At 34.8% G+C, this 15,001-nt stretch overlaps 1 protein-coding gene across 1 annotated transcript in view; it reads left to right on the forward strand.

Moving 5' to 3' along the window:
- LOC110445212 overlaps positions 1–15,001 on the forward strand; it is a 46,374-nt gene that overhangs the window by 13,401 nt on the left and 17,972 nt on the right. The window contains exons 12-17 of the mRNA XM_021489719.1: positions 8,247–8,291; positions 9,376–9,465; positions 10,829–10,972; positions 11,710–11,781; positions 12,212–12,295; positions 13,277–13,378. Of these exons, the coding sequence (XP_021345394.1) occupies positions 8,247–8,291; positions 9,376–9,465; positions 10,829–10,972; positions 11,710–11,781; positions 12,212–12,295; positions 13,277–13,378 (537 nt within the window). The remainder of the gene's footprint in view (positions 1–8,246; positions 8,292–9,375; positions 9,466–10,828; positions 10,973–11,709; positions 11,782–12,211; positions 12,296–13,276; positions 13,379–15,001) is intronic.

The following is a 15,001-nucleotide window of genomic DNA, read 5'->3' on the forward strand; positions in this document are numbered from 1 at the left end:
TATCCCTGTAGAAGCTTCATGGGCTCTGAGTCTCTAACTGTACAGTCACTGTACTCATTCTCAACACACTTAAAAGTATGATTGGAGAATAGTCCGTAAATGTTGTGTAGTGTGTACTCGGGCACAACATACTCCGTACTATGATGAGTCTGACAGAGACTGAAGAGAGGCTTGCAGAGGGTGATTTTTACATATTGTACTATACTCAAATATTGTAATATAGTGTATATTTGGTACTCCACTCATTAGTGACCAATTGCAAGTTAATCAAAATGTTACAAACCTTCACCAAAGACATATTACCATGTACCTTGGCAACTTCCTCCTTAAGTTTAGTAACCTACACTACGGACTCGGTTGTATTTAACGATATGGGAATTACACAAAAAGACAGCAACAACAAAAAAACGTTTTGATTAACAAAATTTAATTTCCATTATGATAAAAAAAAATCCATATTAAATTAGTTGAAAGTTACTTATAATTTACCAACAATTTTATTATTAACCACTGACAAATGATTGTTTATTGTTCTGGTTAAAAAGTTCAGTTGGATATTGATTTCTGTGCAACTCATATTGGTGTAAGTTATTCCGGTGTTTGATAGGTCTTTGTATAGTTTGTACATAGTTGTAAACTAAAATGTAAGTATTCTGTACAGTACATCTAGTAAATTGTCTAGTTCTCCACAGGAATTTGTCAGATCGGTGATATCAAAATTTCCATAAGCTAATATGTATGAACTTAGTTTGCATAGATTGATGTTGAATATCTTTGCAATTATTTTTTTTCAATTATTTTTTTATTCTCATTGTTGTCAATAAATCACTTTTTTAAGTACTAGATTGTATTAGTTTTTAACAAGATTTCCAAATAGTTTTTTAAAGATTTGTTCTTCTTTGATGACAACATTTTCTCATATTAAACTTATTTGGTTAGTTTGAAAATGTATTTTTCTCAATCATATTTATAAACCAATATATAAGAAGAACTTTGTTGTCTTTTGTGATGTTTTGATTCAGTGCGAATATTTCAAAGTTCATTCTTAGTTTTGAGCAGTTGATATCATGTTTTGTTTATTAACAAAATTTGAACAAGATGTAAAAGAGGTAAAAACTCATACAAATGTGCCTTAAGACTATTAAAGTATATCCTAGCAATAAATATAAGTTGGTGTATACTTCACTTATCTGTAAGCTTTCCTACATGTTTTTGTCTTGTCCAAGACAAGATATTGTGTAAATATTCTATGCTTTTTAATGTAATATATGTGTATATGTAACTATTATTTCAGAGCGTAAATTATTTTATGTACAACATTTTTTTACAGTCAACTACAATGGCGCTGAAGATGTTTTGTTTTACACGAAATCAGAAACATTCACTGCAGGTCAACTGTTATTATTTCAACTTGTTACACATCCTGATAAATCATTCCTCCCCAACGTTCTTAAATACTTCTTTTTTTATCTGAAATGGTTCACATTTTGTACAATTGTTGATGATAATGAACACATTTTACTCCATGCCTTTTTTTATATCTTGCTCTCTATTTGAAAGTCTTAATAATGCTACTGTAAAAGTCAAGAATTGTAACTCTCATGCAATTCTTTATAAATGTAATTTTCACCTTTGTCATGTAGTTTTCATTTGAGTTACAGTATATTGTAAATTTCAAAAAGAGAAAAGGGAAATTGACAATTATATTCTTTGTACAACTGTAGCTATTTAAAAGAGAATTCTTTGTAAATGTAATTATTAACCATTTCAATAATAATAATAAAAATATACTGACAACGTATTTATGTAGCAGTGTTTCAAATTCTGTATTTTGTGTACTTAAAAGTGAATTTACTTAGATAGTCAGATCTTTTATTTTCTCTATCAGTGATTGTATCAATGAATATGGCTACGTATGTTTGATCCAAGCATTTTATTCTGTCTTTTCTAGTCTTCTTTCATTCTTGATGTTGTGGATGACAAACATGCCCAATTTAAGTTAACGTAACGACCTACAGAGGCGTGGTCAACATTGCAATCTTTGTATTTCCTGTTTCTACTACGCAGATCGTCTTAATGGTGTTAACTGGGGCAATAGTATGTGTTACAGCAAGGTTTTACGCCTTCTGTTGTTACACTTTTATCATCTTACTTTTTGTTTTCGAAATAAAATTTATCTGTATGTTATTGATTGTTGTGTTATGATTTTTTCACATGAACCCATGTCATAGTTTTTGCGTTTTAACCCATGTAATATGACCTATCAGCCCTGTGATTGGTTGTAAGTTTCAATTGTTAGCTCTTGTTTCAATTGTGACGTCACGCCTAGGACAAGTACATGAAGTCACAGACTTACACACTTGAGTCAGAATGACGGTTTTTTATATTTCAAGGTTGCATGAAAATTGTAGTTTTACACGAATCAATGCCACAAATCTTGATCATATGATAAAAAAGGATCTTCCACTCGTTATCATTTCATATGAGATTTATGAAAATCGTCACAAATTTTTCATTTTAGCTCGCCATGGGCTCGCTAAATTGAAAACTTCAAAGACTCATTTCATAAATCTCATATGAATATGAAACTTATATAAGATCCTATATATATTATGATGTAGTTCCCGGTACTCAAAAGTCGATGTTGTCGTCAAACACAAATGACTGTCGTGTCGACCTTTCTGTAGAATCTTCAGATCCTGATACTGGTACATTGCAGAAATATGCGTAACACTGGTGAATTGGTAAATTCCACGTAACACTGGTACATTGCAGAAATATGCGTAACACTGGTGCATTGCAGATACGCATGTAACACTGGTACATTGCAGAAATATATGTAACACTTGTACATTGCAAAAATACATGTAACACTGGTACATTGCAGATACACTTGTAACACTGGTACATTGCAGACATATGTGTAACACTTGTACATTGCAGAAAAATGTGTAACACTGGTACATTGCAGAAGTACATGTAACACTGGTACATTGCAGAAAAATAAAATGTGTAACACTGGTACATTGCGGAAATGCACGTAACACTGGTACATTGCTGATAAACAATAAACACTGGTACATTGCTGATAAACATGTAACACTGGTAGATTGCTGATAAATGTGTAACACTGATACATTGCAGAAAAATGTGTTACACTGGTACATTGCTGATAAACACGTAACACTGGTACATTGCAGAAATGCACGTAACACTGGTACATTGCTGATAAACATATAACACTGTTACATTGCAGTAATACTGGTACATTGCAGATATACACGTAACACTGGTACATTGCAGATACACACGTAACACTAGCACATTGCAGATAAACACGTTACACTAGTACATTTCAGAAATATGCGTAACACTGGTACATTGCAGATACACACGTAACACTGGTACATTGCAGATACACACGTAACACTGGTACATTGCATAAATATACGTAACACTGGTACATTGCAGAAATATGCGTTACATTGGTACATTGCAGAAATACACGTAAAACAGGTACAGTGCAGATATACACGTAGTATTTGTACATTGCAGAAGTACACAAAGTACTGGTACATTGTGGATATACCCATTATACTGGTACATTTCAAAAATATGCGTAACACTTGTACATTGCAGATAAATACGCATCACTGGTATATTGCAAAAATTACACATAACACCTACACTGGTACATTGCAGAAATACACATAGTACTGGTACATAGCAGAAAAATTACACGTTATTCTGGTACATTGTGAATATACGTGTTATACTGGCACGTCATTGCAGAAAAAACACGTTATACTTGCTGGTACATTGCAGAAGTACATGAACACTGGTACATTGCAGCAATATGTGTAACACTGGTACATTGCTGATCAACATGTAACGCTGGTACATTGCAGAAAAATGTGTAACACTGGTACATTGCTGATAAACATGTAACACTGGTACATTGCTGATCAACATGTAACGCTGCTACATTGCAGAAAAATGTGTAACACTGGTACATTGCTGATAAACATGTAACACTGGTACATTGCTGATCAACATGTAACGCTGCTACATTGCAGAAAAATGTGTAACACTGGTACATTGCTGATAAACATGTAACACTGGTACATTGCTGATCAACATGTAACGCTGCTACATTGCAGAAAAATGTGTAACACTGGTACATTGCTGATAAACATGTAACACTGGTACATTGCTGATCAACATGTAACGCTGCTACATTGCAGAAAAATGTGTAACACTGGTACATTGCTGATAAACATGTAACACTGGTACATTGCAAAAAATACACATAATATATGACACTGGTGCATTGCAGATATACACGTTTTACTGGTACACTGCAGAAATAGCCGAAACATCGGTACATTGCAGAAGTACACGTTACACTGGTACATTACATGCAGATAAACACGTAACACTCGTACATTGCAGAAAAATGCGTAACACTGGTACATTGCAGATAAACATATAACACTGTTACATTGCAGAAATACACGTAATACTGGTACATTGCAGACACATAATACTGGTACATTGCAGATATACACGTAACACTGGTACATTGCAGAAATATGCGTAACACTGGTACACTGCAGATACACACGTAACACTGGTACATTGCAGAAATATACGTAACACTGGTACATTGCAGAAATATGCGTTACATTGGTACATTGCAGAAATACAGGTACAGTGCAGATATACACGTAGTATTTGTACATTGCAGAAGTACACGAAGTACTGGTACATTGTGGATATACCTATTATACTGGTACATTTCAGAAATATGCGTAACACTTGTACATTGCAGATAAATACGCATCACTGGTATATTGCAAAAATTACACATAACACCTACACTGGTACATTGCAGAAATACACATAGTACTGGTACATAGCAGTAAAAATTACACGTTATACTGGTACATTGTGGATATACGTGTTATACTGGCACGTCGTTGCAGAAAAAACACGTTATACTTGCTGGTACATTGAAGAAGTACACCTAATGCTGGTACATTTCCGATAAATACTAGGTCTAGTTAAACATTATACAAGGGCTAGTTTGTTTTACAACTGAAGCCAATAAACACTTAATTTTGCGTCAATAGTGATTCTCAATAGCGTGTTACAGTGACGTTTAGTTGCACATTTGAGCTTCCGTAGCCACATACACATGTATAGATGGTGATAACACTACTACAAGCGTGACCTCAAATCTGAGTTGGGACTTCAGCTGGTCAGAGTATATATATTACAGTGTCATTTTTAGTGGTGGATTTTCTGGAGTTTCTCTGTGATTTATCATTTGTTTGATAGGTATTTTCAATTGTATTACTCAAACTTTACCTAGCGCGTTCATCTATTTTAAGATAATTGTTTGATTTGGTAGTAAATATTTTTTTCTCAACATTGAAAGTACAAGAGAGCCACGATGTCTTAATAACAAATATTTATAAACATAGTATTTTCGATCCGCGACAAGAGCATAACATTTGATATCATTGTTTCATTATACTGTATGATTTAAGCGCACGTGATGTCGAACCACTTCAGAGCGAGACTAAAATTCAATATAACCTCTAAAATGTCTTTTCATACAAAAAAGGTTATCACGTTATTTTTTTATTTAAACATATTTTATTGCCTTTTTCAACTAGCAATGGAATTGGGCACAAGTTGTACAACTTATATCAAGCCCTTTCCCTGTACAACAATATATTTTACAAAATTTCATGATGGCAGAAATACGACAATAAGCTATGTATGATGATAACGTTATGTGTGCTAGTTGTTTCATAAATATTTTATTCCTTGGGGTTGAAAAATATCGGGAAGCTTATTAAATTAACGTGAAAAAATGTCGCTTCATAAGTATTTCATTTCCCGTTGTTTTAGCATGACGGGAAAAGGATTAAAAATATCAGGAAGCTTACTGAACGTGAAAAAATGCTACCGACTTGTAGTCCTACGCGATTCAAGTATCCAACTAATTTTCTCAAAACTAAAATGATATGTATAAGTTCGCGAATTTATGAAAACAAATATACTTTGTTTTCATTTATTTTGCTATTAAAATGGATAAACAGGAAACAGATAGTCTAAGTTAGCGGATGTGAAACCGGCCCTAACAAACATAATCCGATCAAGGTTTGACGGACCGCCCAGCAGCCCACTTACACTGAAAGATTGGAGTAAGATTACACGATATAGACTTACACGGGGAAAAGAAGGAAAACAATACATGAAGTAGACCTATCTGTGTGTATGGTATCAGATAACGATTTATGACATTAACAGATGTGAACTGTATCAAGATTTAAGCTTACGTAAAAAATAATGTATTATACCACTGCAACTATTCGAAGGCCAGTTTTGCCGCATTGGTAGCTAGTGATTGATAAATCTAAGGTAGTCACCACGATTATCAACTATATTTATAACTGGAACACATTGAATATTGGAGCCTTTTATATTCTACAAAATACAGCACGGCCTATTTGAAGTTCCCCACATGTAGCACCAAAATTCCAGGAGACATCAGAAAGAAGGACAAAAACAAGATTGGGCAAATAATTCAAACGTTGTTTTCGTTTTCTCTCGCGCCATCTACCAGAACTAGAATGAATTGCATCAAGGAAAGACAACGGCAGCAAGATAAGTTGAATGATTGACTTTTTTCCCCAGCAGTCTGAGAATCCTTCACACGAGGCGTACGGTTTGAATTCTCCACTTCTAGAAGTTTAATTTGGTAGTTAAATAAACACAACGTAAATATACAATCTTTTAGATTTGTGTACAGTATTATTCAGAAATTTTTTCCTGGCGTCGTTTAGTAATCGTCACACTTTAATGAAATTTTGCACACAGCTACCCTGAGGATTATTCAGCGCGTGCTATCCCTTTTTGTAAATATCCACATTAATTATAGTTATTGCTGATGTCAGTCCCATAGGACACATTGTAGGGTTTTGAAGTTAAAATTATGTTGACCAATTAACTAGTAATCATTTATAACTTGAAAATCTAAGAAACGACATAAACCAGTATAGAAATGCCAGTTTAGAATACGTCTCTGGTACAGTTAGCATTCTCATTTTCTCATTGTGTGTCACATTTCACCTAAAATGAAAGTGCTTAAATAGGCATAAGTCACAGGGACCTGATAATTTGTTACAGCTATATTTGGACCTATACTAAATATGGTGTTTAGAGTAATTCTACACGTTTTTTTGAGGGGTTATATCAAATTTCGGTAAAATGTCACGGAATATTGATCAAAACCCCCCAAACGTGTAAAATTACTCGAAACACCTTAGTTTAGGTCCAAATATAGCTGTAACAAATTATCAGGTCCCTGTGGTATAAGAGGAGGGTCCAAAGCAAAGCATATCAGCAAGTGAACTTGTGCACTGTCAAGCGTTACAGTGGATTAAGGCAATTTTATTTTTTCAAATGAAAATGAGGAGATAAGATAAAATGAAAGACAAAAACATGAAATTTGTCTATAATATATTATTCTTATTTTAAACATTCCCGCTACATAGATATTTCTTGAATTAAAGGTTTGACCAATAGAATTCGACCTTGTACTTTACCGCGGATCAGTTCCGGTTTACAATGGCGGCCTTTCCACCGCTGGCACAGGTTTGTGATGTGTATTTCCTCAAATTCTCAATAAGTGTACGAATGATTGAGTTGTAGTTAATGCAAATACACAGAAATAATGCATATATTTATATATTTGCATAACATGTTAAAGGCTTCTTGCTTTGCTATACAAATATCCGAATTATTTGGCATGATATGACCCTGCTGTCAAAATAGGAAATGTTAGCAGACGGTTCAACGTTGAGAGGTGTTCTTATATTTTACAGTTTGTGTGTGTGTTTCATTAGCCTGTTTCACGGAAATTATGTAGTGATTTTCTGTTCATATTTATGACAACTGTAACACATTTCATTGTTTCAACTTAAACTGTTGACGTTGCAAATCTATTCCAGGAGGATAATAAGATAACTGACAGATTGCCCCTCCCCTCTGTTTTCGTTTTGAAACACTTTACCATAACAGCCCATACCATATAAACTCACCGTATATAATATACTGTGGTAAAATTAGTTGTGTTATAACAACTGTTAACTGCTAGTAAAACCGTTTAATTTATATGGACATGAGCGGAAATCATTGATCCAATATATAATAAATTTATACTTATTTTTCAGATTGCTGGTGCTCATATGGGTATTTATGAAGGTTATTATAAACAGGTATATATTTTACACATATTCCTTTTTTTTTTTATATATTTTTGTAACTTGAATAATGGTTATGTTCATTTAAGTAAAGACTTCATCCTCACATAATTCATATATTTATGAAAAAATATTACACCACCTGATGGTCTGTCCCATAAAATGTACCTATGATTGGCACAGTTTGCAATTTAGATATCTCATATATTGATGGTTAGGTTTTTAAAATCATATTTCTATCCATATTTGAGTTACAACTCCTCTATAATATATATTGTACTGCTTATTTTTTATGTCTAGTATACATTTCTGTTCATTGTATCCATGAATGTTTCAATGTGAAATAAGATGTGTAGCAGAACTGGGTAGATTCGCGACAACCAGGTAACTCAATCAGTAGAGCGTCCGTCTATACTTTGGAGGTCCCTGGTTCGAAAACCAGTCTGGCCATTGCATTTCTCCTTCTCCTGTTACAAAATTGGGAAGCTAATTTATAACCCAAGTTTCATGCGTTGGGTCACTGGTATAGACTTAGCAAGGGGCTACCCGAATCTGGGTGTAAATAGTTGTGTCTTTGGGGGCAAATATTGCTATGATTATGTTGTCACATCATTACTGGTGAGTTAAGAGACATGCAAGTTACATATCCAGATCTTAGTATTTTGAGAAAATGCAAATGGTGGGAAATTTTAACCTCAGGCTTTACTTTTACTTAAAAAAGTGCCCTAAAAAACCTGGAGTTTCTTAGACCTATGAATCATGTAGTAAAATTCCTGTTCAAACCTTTTAAATATGTTTAATATAAAGAAAAAAATCTTGTTGTACTGATGAATAATGGCATTTTTTTTATTATGAAGATAATAAAAAGTCTCAATTGCGAGAGTAGATTTTTTTTACGGTTATTGATGTTGATAATTCATGAAAATTTTGGTTTTCTACAAAAAATATCTACAAACATCATAGTATTCTAACACTGCTATAACATCCATTGTCATTTTTGTAGACTTTTAATGATACCTGAATTAAGTGTAATTTATATTACATTGTATTAGCATCATTATAGAGCAATATGAAGTGTACATATATTATGAATTTTCAGGCAGATCCCAATGGAACGGGAAGCATTGGCGCTTTGGACGCAGCATCCTTTCTGAAAAAGTCGGGCCTCAAAGATACAGTCCTATCACAGGTATTTATGTTGTTTATGCGACTGTATGTTCTACGCTAGTCTTTTGAAGACGAAATCTTAAAATTGGCTCAACATCAGCCAAAGTACAGGCATACAAATCGCTAGTTTGACCATCACTTGAGTATGCCTGTACAGTATGGGACCCTCACACCCAAACAAATACTGACAAGTTGGAAATGGTCCAGCGAAGGACAGCGCGCCATGTGCTCAATAAGCACAGGTACAACCATCGAACCTCCAGTGTGTCAGACCACCTAAAGCTGCGCCCTCTAGCAGATAGACGTAGAGATGCTCGTCTGACCATGCTTCATAACATTGTAAACCAGAAAGTCGCTATCGTAAAATCAGACAGATTAATCCCTACAGTTAGAAAATCCAGAACAAATCACCAGTTTTCGTATCAAATTCCCCACTCAAAAACCCAGACCAGAAAGGCATCATTCTTCCCTCGAACTATACCCGAGTGGAATAAACTCCCACCTGACATTATTTCAAGGCCCACAACGGAATTATTCAAATCAGCCCTCTACCGTCACCTTTCAAACGCAAATTAGACCATCTCGTATTTTTTTAAAAACAATCTCTTTCCATGTTTCACTCCTCGTCTGACATTTTATCTTCAAATTGTTGAAGTTGGTCAGTACCATTAAGAAGTAGAAGTAGAAGTATGTTGCTATAAAAAAAAATATGCAATACAGGTGATGTGTGCTTAGGTCACAATTAGTAAAAAATATTTCAGTTTAATTAGGTATACAAAAGTGTTAAAGCATTGTATATACTTTTTACAGTAGCTCATGTAGAAAATATTTTAAAAGAAGTTTTGTGTTTCAAGACCCTATGGTCAAAGCCACAACAAGTATTTATAGCAAATCTTTTGCCGTCTCGCTAACAACTTAATTCTGAGTGTAAATTTGATCAACAATGTGTGGTTAGATATGAGAATACCTCAAACAAGTTTGTGCTTCAGGATGTAACATTCAAAATCACTATTTATGAGTAGTAAATCTTTGTCATCACTCTAGCAGCTTTCTAAACTCCACTGAATAAAATTTTAACGTTGACATGTGGATTTAGAAATATACAGATACATTGAAAGACATTATCATCGTAGAGAATGAAGTTGCTACTTAACACAATACTGTTGACAATATGGTACATACTTGTATCTATGTTTTCTGACAGCCTCTTATGCCTTTGAAGGGTTTAGACGTTTTAACTGTTACTCAAACGACTTAAAAAAAAAAAGAGCCAACAACAGAAAGTCAAGATCACACTGAAAAAAAATATGTTTTGATTACCTAAAACTTGTAAGAGTCTCTTACATATATGTATATATGTATCATATGAACTTTTATCTACGTAGATATGGGATTTATCAGACCCAACAGGAAAGGGTTATTTGGAGAAGGTTGGTTTCTTTTCGGCTATCAAGTTTGTATCAATGGCCCAAAACAACTCAGAACTAAATGTTTCCAATCTCGTTGCCGACATCACTGCTCCAAATCTGGTAAGTTCATTAGGTTTTAGTATGAGCCAAGATACTTTCATCCTCGATATCCAGGGGTTATGCTCACTTTCGTTCTCTGCACCCCTGGAATATGTCATAGCAACATTGAAGGCTCGGTGTGCGCCACCTTGTTGATGAGACAAGAAGACTAGGTCGATCCTTTGATGTACAGCAAAAGAATCTCGCGGTCACGTAAAGGTAAAAATTGGCAGGCTTTGAAGTTGGGCATCTCTCCTTTGTAATCTTCAAAGGACAGGTATCAGCCTAGCGTTTGGTCAGGGTTTTTCAACTGAGACCAATCAAACAGCTATCTTCGTGCCTTCAATTTTGCTATGACATATTCCATGGGCATAGAGAGTGAAAGTGAGCGCAAGCCCTGACAAGTTTGATAAAGCACTATTATTCGACTATAATTTTATAAGACTTAAATTTGTCATTTTATGCTTGATGGCCACTTTAATCAAACTAATATTTTTGAGTTATGGCTTTTTATAAATTTGGGCAAACAGGGTCCATCCAAATATCTTGCATGACTATGAACTGATTTACTTCAAGATTTAACAATTAAGATGAATATTTCATCGGGTTTGCAAAATAAACTATGTACCGGTAAATTAATTATGTAAATGGCTGGAATAGGCCGTCAATTGGCACCAAAGCAATTTCTAGTTGTCAGCAGAACTTTTGAAAAACTTGCTGTCTAATAAAAGATTGTGTTTTCTTTTGTGTGAACACAGGGGCCAGTGGAAGAGGTGGTTTCCGAGTCTCCATCCCACAGTGCTGCTGGAACAGGGCAGTGGGCTCTCAGTGTAAGTTGTTTACTGTCCATGGTTGTCTGTGGGAATCAAGTAATTTCATAAATGAAATACAGGTCATATAATTACTCTATGCTAATGTAGTTTATTACAAGTTTGGCTTACACACCTTTCATTAAGTCAATAGGAAATGGCTACTGTATGAGGCCAATTATGGGCACCTATCATGATGCTCCACACTTTCTGATTTTAACATCAACTGAAAGGCAAACAGAATACTTTCTTTATTTTTGAATTGCAAATTTATATCGACTTCAATATGTTTAGATTACGGCTTGATAAGGAAATGAATAACAAGCCATGATGAAATGGAATAGACTAGACTTTTGAAGAATTTTCACTTTTTATCATACTTAGTTGAACTGTTTTGAAAGCTTGTGAATTTCATAAAGATATGGTTTATATAGATTTGGGTGTGTTTCAGGCGAGTGAGAAGACCAAGTATGACCAGGTGTTTGACAGCTTACAGCCAGTCAATAACTTATTGTCTGGTGAGAAAGTTAGACCTGTAAGTATATCAACAGTTCGTAGTTTGTGAATAATGTGTACCGGGGAACTCTCGCCCAGTAAAATATTCACCCTTTGCCGATAAAATCCATGTTCGCATGGTGTTAATTTTCACCATTCACATGTAATTTAAATATATTGTATTGTTGTGTACTTATATATTTACTGTCAGGATAAATTCACCCGCATTGGGGACAGAAAGGCGAAAGTTAAACTGCTGCGAACATTTCCGGACATACACTATATATATAGAATCTGATATAATCTCCCACCTTATATGTATGTAAGATCCACGTGTCCCATGTGAAAAACTTTTGTGGGATACATGTATCCCACATGGCTGCATTCAGTGACCTTTTCTATTATGATGTCACAATCAGATGACAACAATGTACATGACATCACGATGCATTGAAAGCCCATCAAAACATTGTTCTATTGACTGTGACAATCTTGTCATCGGCAAGCAACACCACCTCAGCAACATAAAATCTAAAGTACTGCACAAGCTTGCCCTGAAGGTCTTGCATGGATCTTTGAATACAAAGTATACTATACTATACTTTATTATGCTCTTAGTTTGTGTATATGTTATACAGAACATTTGATATATCAAATGTTGCCTTTGTATTGTTTATGTTGTATTGTTACCAAACTTTCAGTTGAGAGATGGAAGTTCTACCCTCGGGTGAAGAATTTGATGTCAGATCCTCAGCAAAGTATTGGTTCTGACCCAAATGCTACTACACCCTCGTGTCGAATATCAATATCCCACATACCCATGTATGATTGACTAACAGGGGTCAAACATTTCGTGGTATGAGAGTAGATGTAAAGTGTGAACCCAGTACTGTGGGTCATTATCCTTATAGTTATATATGATTTACCTACATACAATTTGTATCCAGTATCAATTAAGTAGAAAAGTTTTGTTGATATCACTGAGGATTTTTCATTTATTTTGTGTTGAACTTGATTTCAGGTGCTGATGAATTCCAAGCTCCCGGTTGACATTCTGGGCCGTATATGGGACATGAGCGACATAGACAAAGATGGCTACCTGGATCGTGAGGAATTTGCTGTGGTAAGAAGTTGATTTTAGGTTATCCCTGAATGATGTTATCTTTCTATAATTCATCATTCATAAGTGTCATCCAATATAAAAACATATTATATCGAAATATTTTCTTTAAAATAAAAAACACAACAAAAACAACAAAACAAAGATATATTTATTATGCCGTGGAGCAGCGTCCGTCGTCCGTCGTCTGGCGTCAATATTCTACTTTAAACGACTTCTTCTTAATAACCGAAAGGCCTAGGGTGATGATTTTTGGCCAGAAGCAAACTGAGATGAAGGGCTACAAAGTTTGTTAAAATTAATTACCTTCACCCATTTTCAAGGTCACTGGGGTCAAATATGTTAAAAACTTTAAACAACTTCTTCTGAATAACCAAAATGCCCAGGGAGATGATATTTGGCCAGTAGCATGCTTGGGTGAAGGGCTACCAAGTCTGTTCAAATGAATGAATTTAACGTATATTCAAGGTCACAGGGGTCAAATATGTGAAAAACATTAAACAACATCTTCTGAATAACTAAAATGCACAGGGTGATGATATTTCCCCAATAGCATGCTGGGGTAAAGGGCTATCAAGTTTGTTGAAATAAATGACCTTCACCTATATTCAAGGTCACAGGGGTCAAATATGTGAAAAACATTAAACAACTTCCTCTGAATAACCAAAATGCACAGGGTGATGATATTTGGCCAGAAGCATGCTGTGATGAAGGGCTACAAAGTTTGTTTAAATTAATTACCTTCACCCATTTTCAAGGTCACAGGGGTCAAATATGTTAAAAACTTTAAACAACCTCTTCACAATAACCAAAATGCCCAGGGAGATGATATGTGGCCAGTAGCATGCTTGGGTGAAGGGCTACCAAGTTTGTTCAAATGAATGACCTTCAATTATATTCAAGGTCACAGGGGTCAATTGTCTTAAAAAAACTTTAAACAACTTCTTCTGAATAACCAAAATGCCCAGGGTGATGATATTTGTCCAGTAACATGCTGGGGTAATGGGCTATCAAGTTTGTTCAAATGAATGAATTTAACCTATATTCAAGGTCACAGGGGTCAAATATGTGAAAAACATTAAACAACTTCTTCTGAATAACTAAAAGGCACAGGGTGATGATATTTCCCCAGTAGCATGCTGGGGTAAAGAGCTGTCAAGTTTGTTCAAATGAATGACCTTCACCTATATTCAAGGTCACAGGGGTCAAATATGTNTTCAAGGTCACAAGGAGCAAATATGTTCAAAATATTTTAACAACTTGTTCTGAATAACCAAAACGCTCAGGGTGTTGATATTTAGTCAGTAGCATACTAGGATCAAGGGCTACCAAGTTTGTTTAAATGGATGACCGTGAATCATATTCAAGGTCACAAGGAGCAAATATGTTCAAAATATTTTAACAACTTGTTCTGAATAACCAAAAGGCTCAGGATGTTGATATTTAGTCAGTAGTATGCTGGGGTAAAGGGCTATCAAGTTTGTTGAAATGAATGACCTTTACCTATATTCAAGGTCACAGGGGTCAAATATGTGAAAAACATTGAACAACTTCCTCTGAATAACCAAAATGCACAGGGTGATGATATTTGGCCAGAAGCATGCTGTGATGAAGGGCTACAAAGTT

The sequence above is a fragment of the Mizuhopecten yessoensis genome, unplaced genomic scaffold (genome assembly GCF_002113885.1).
Source record: "Mizuhopecten yessoensis strain PY_sf001 unplaced genomic scaffold, ASM211388v2 scaffold2111, whole genome shotgun sequence".
In the NCBI taxonomy this organism is placed as follows: domain Eukaryota; kingdom Metazoa; phylum Mollusca; class Bivalvia; order Pectinida; family Pectinidae; genus Mizuhopecten; species Mizuhopecten yessoensis.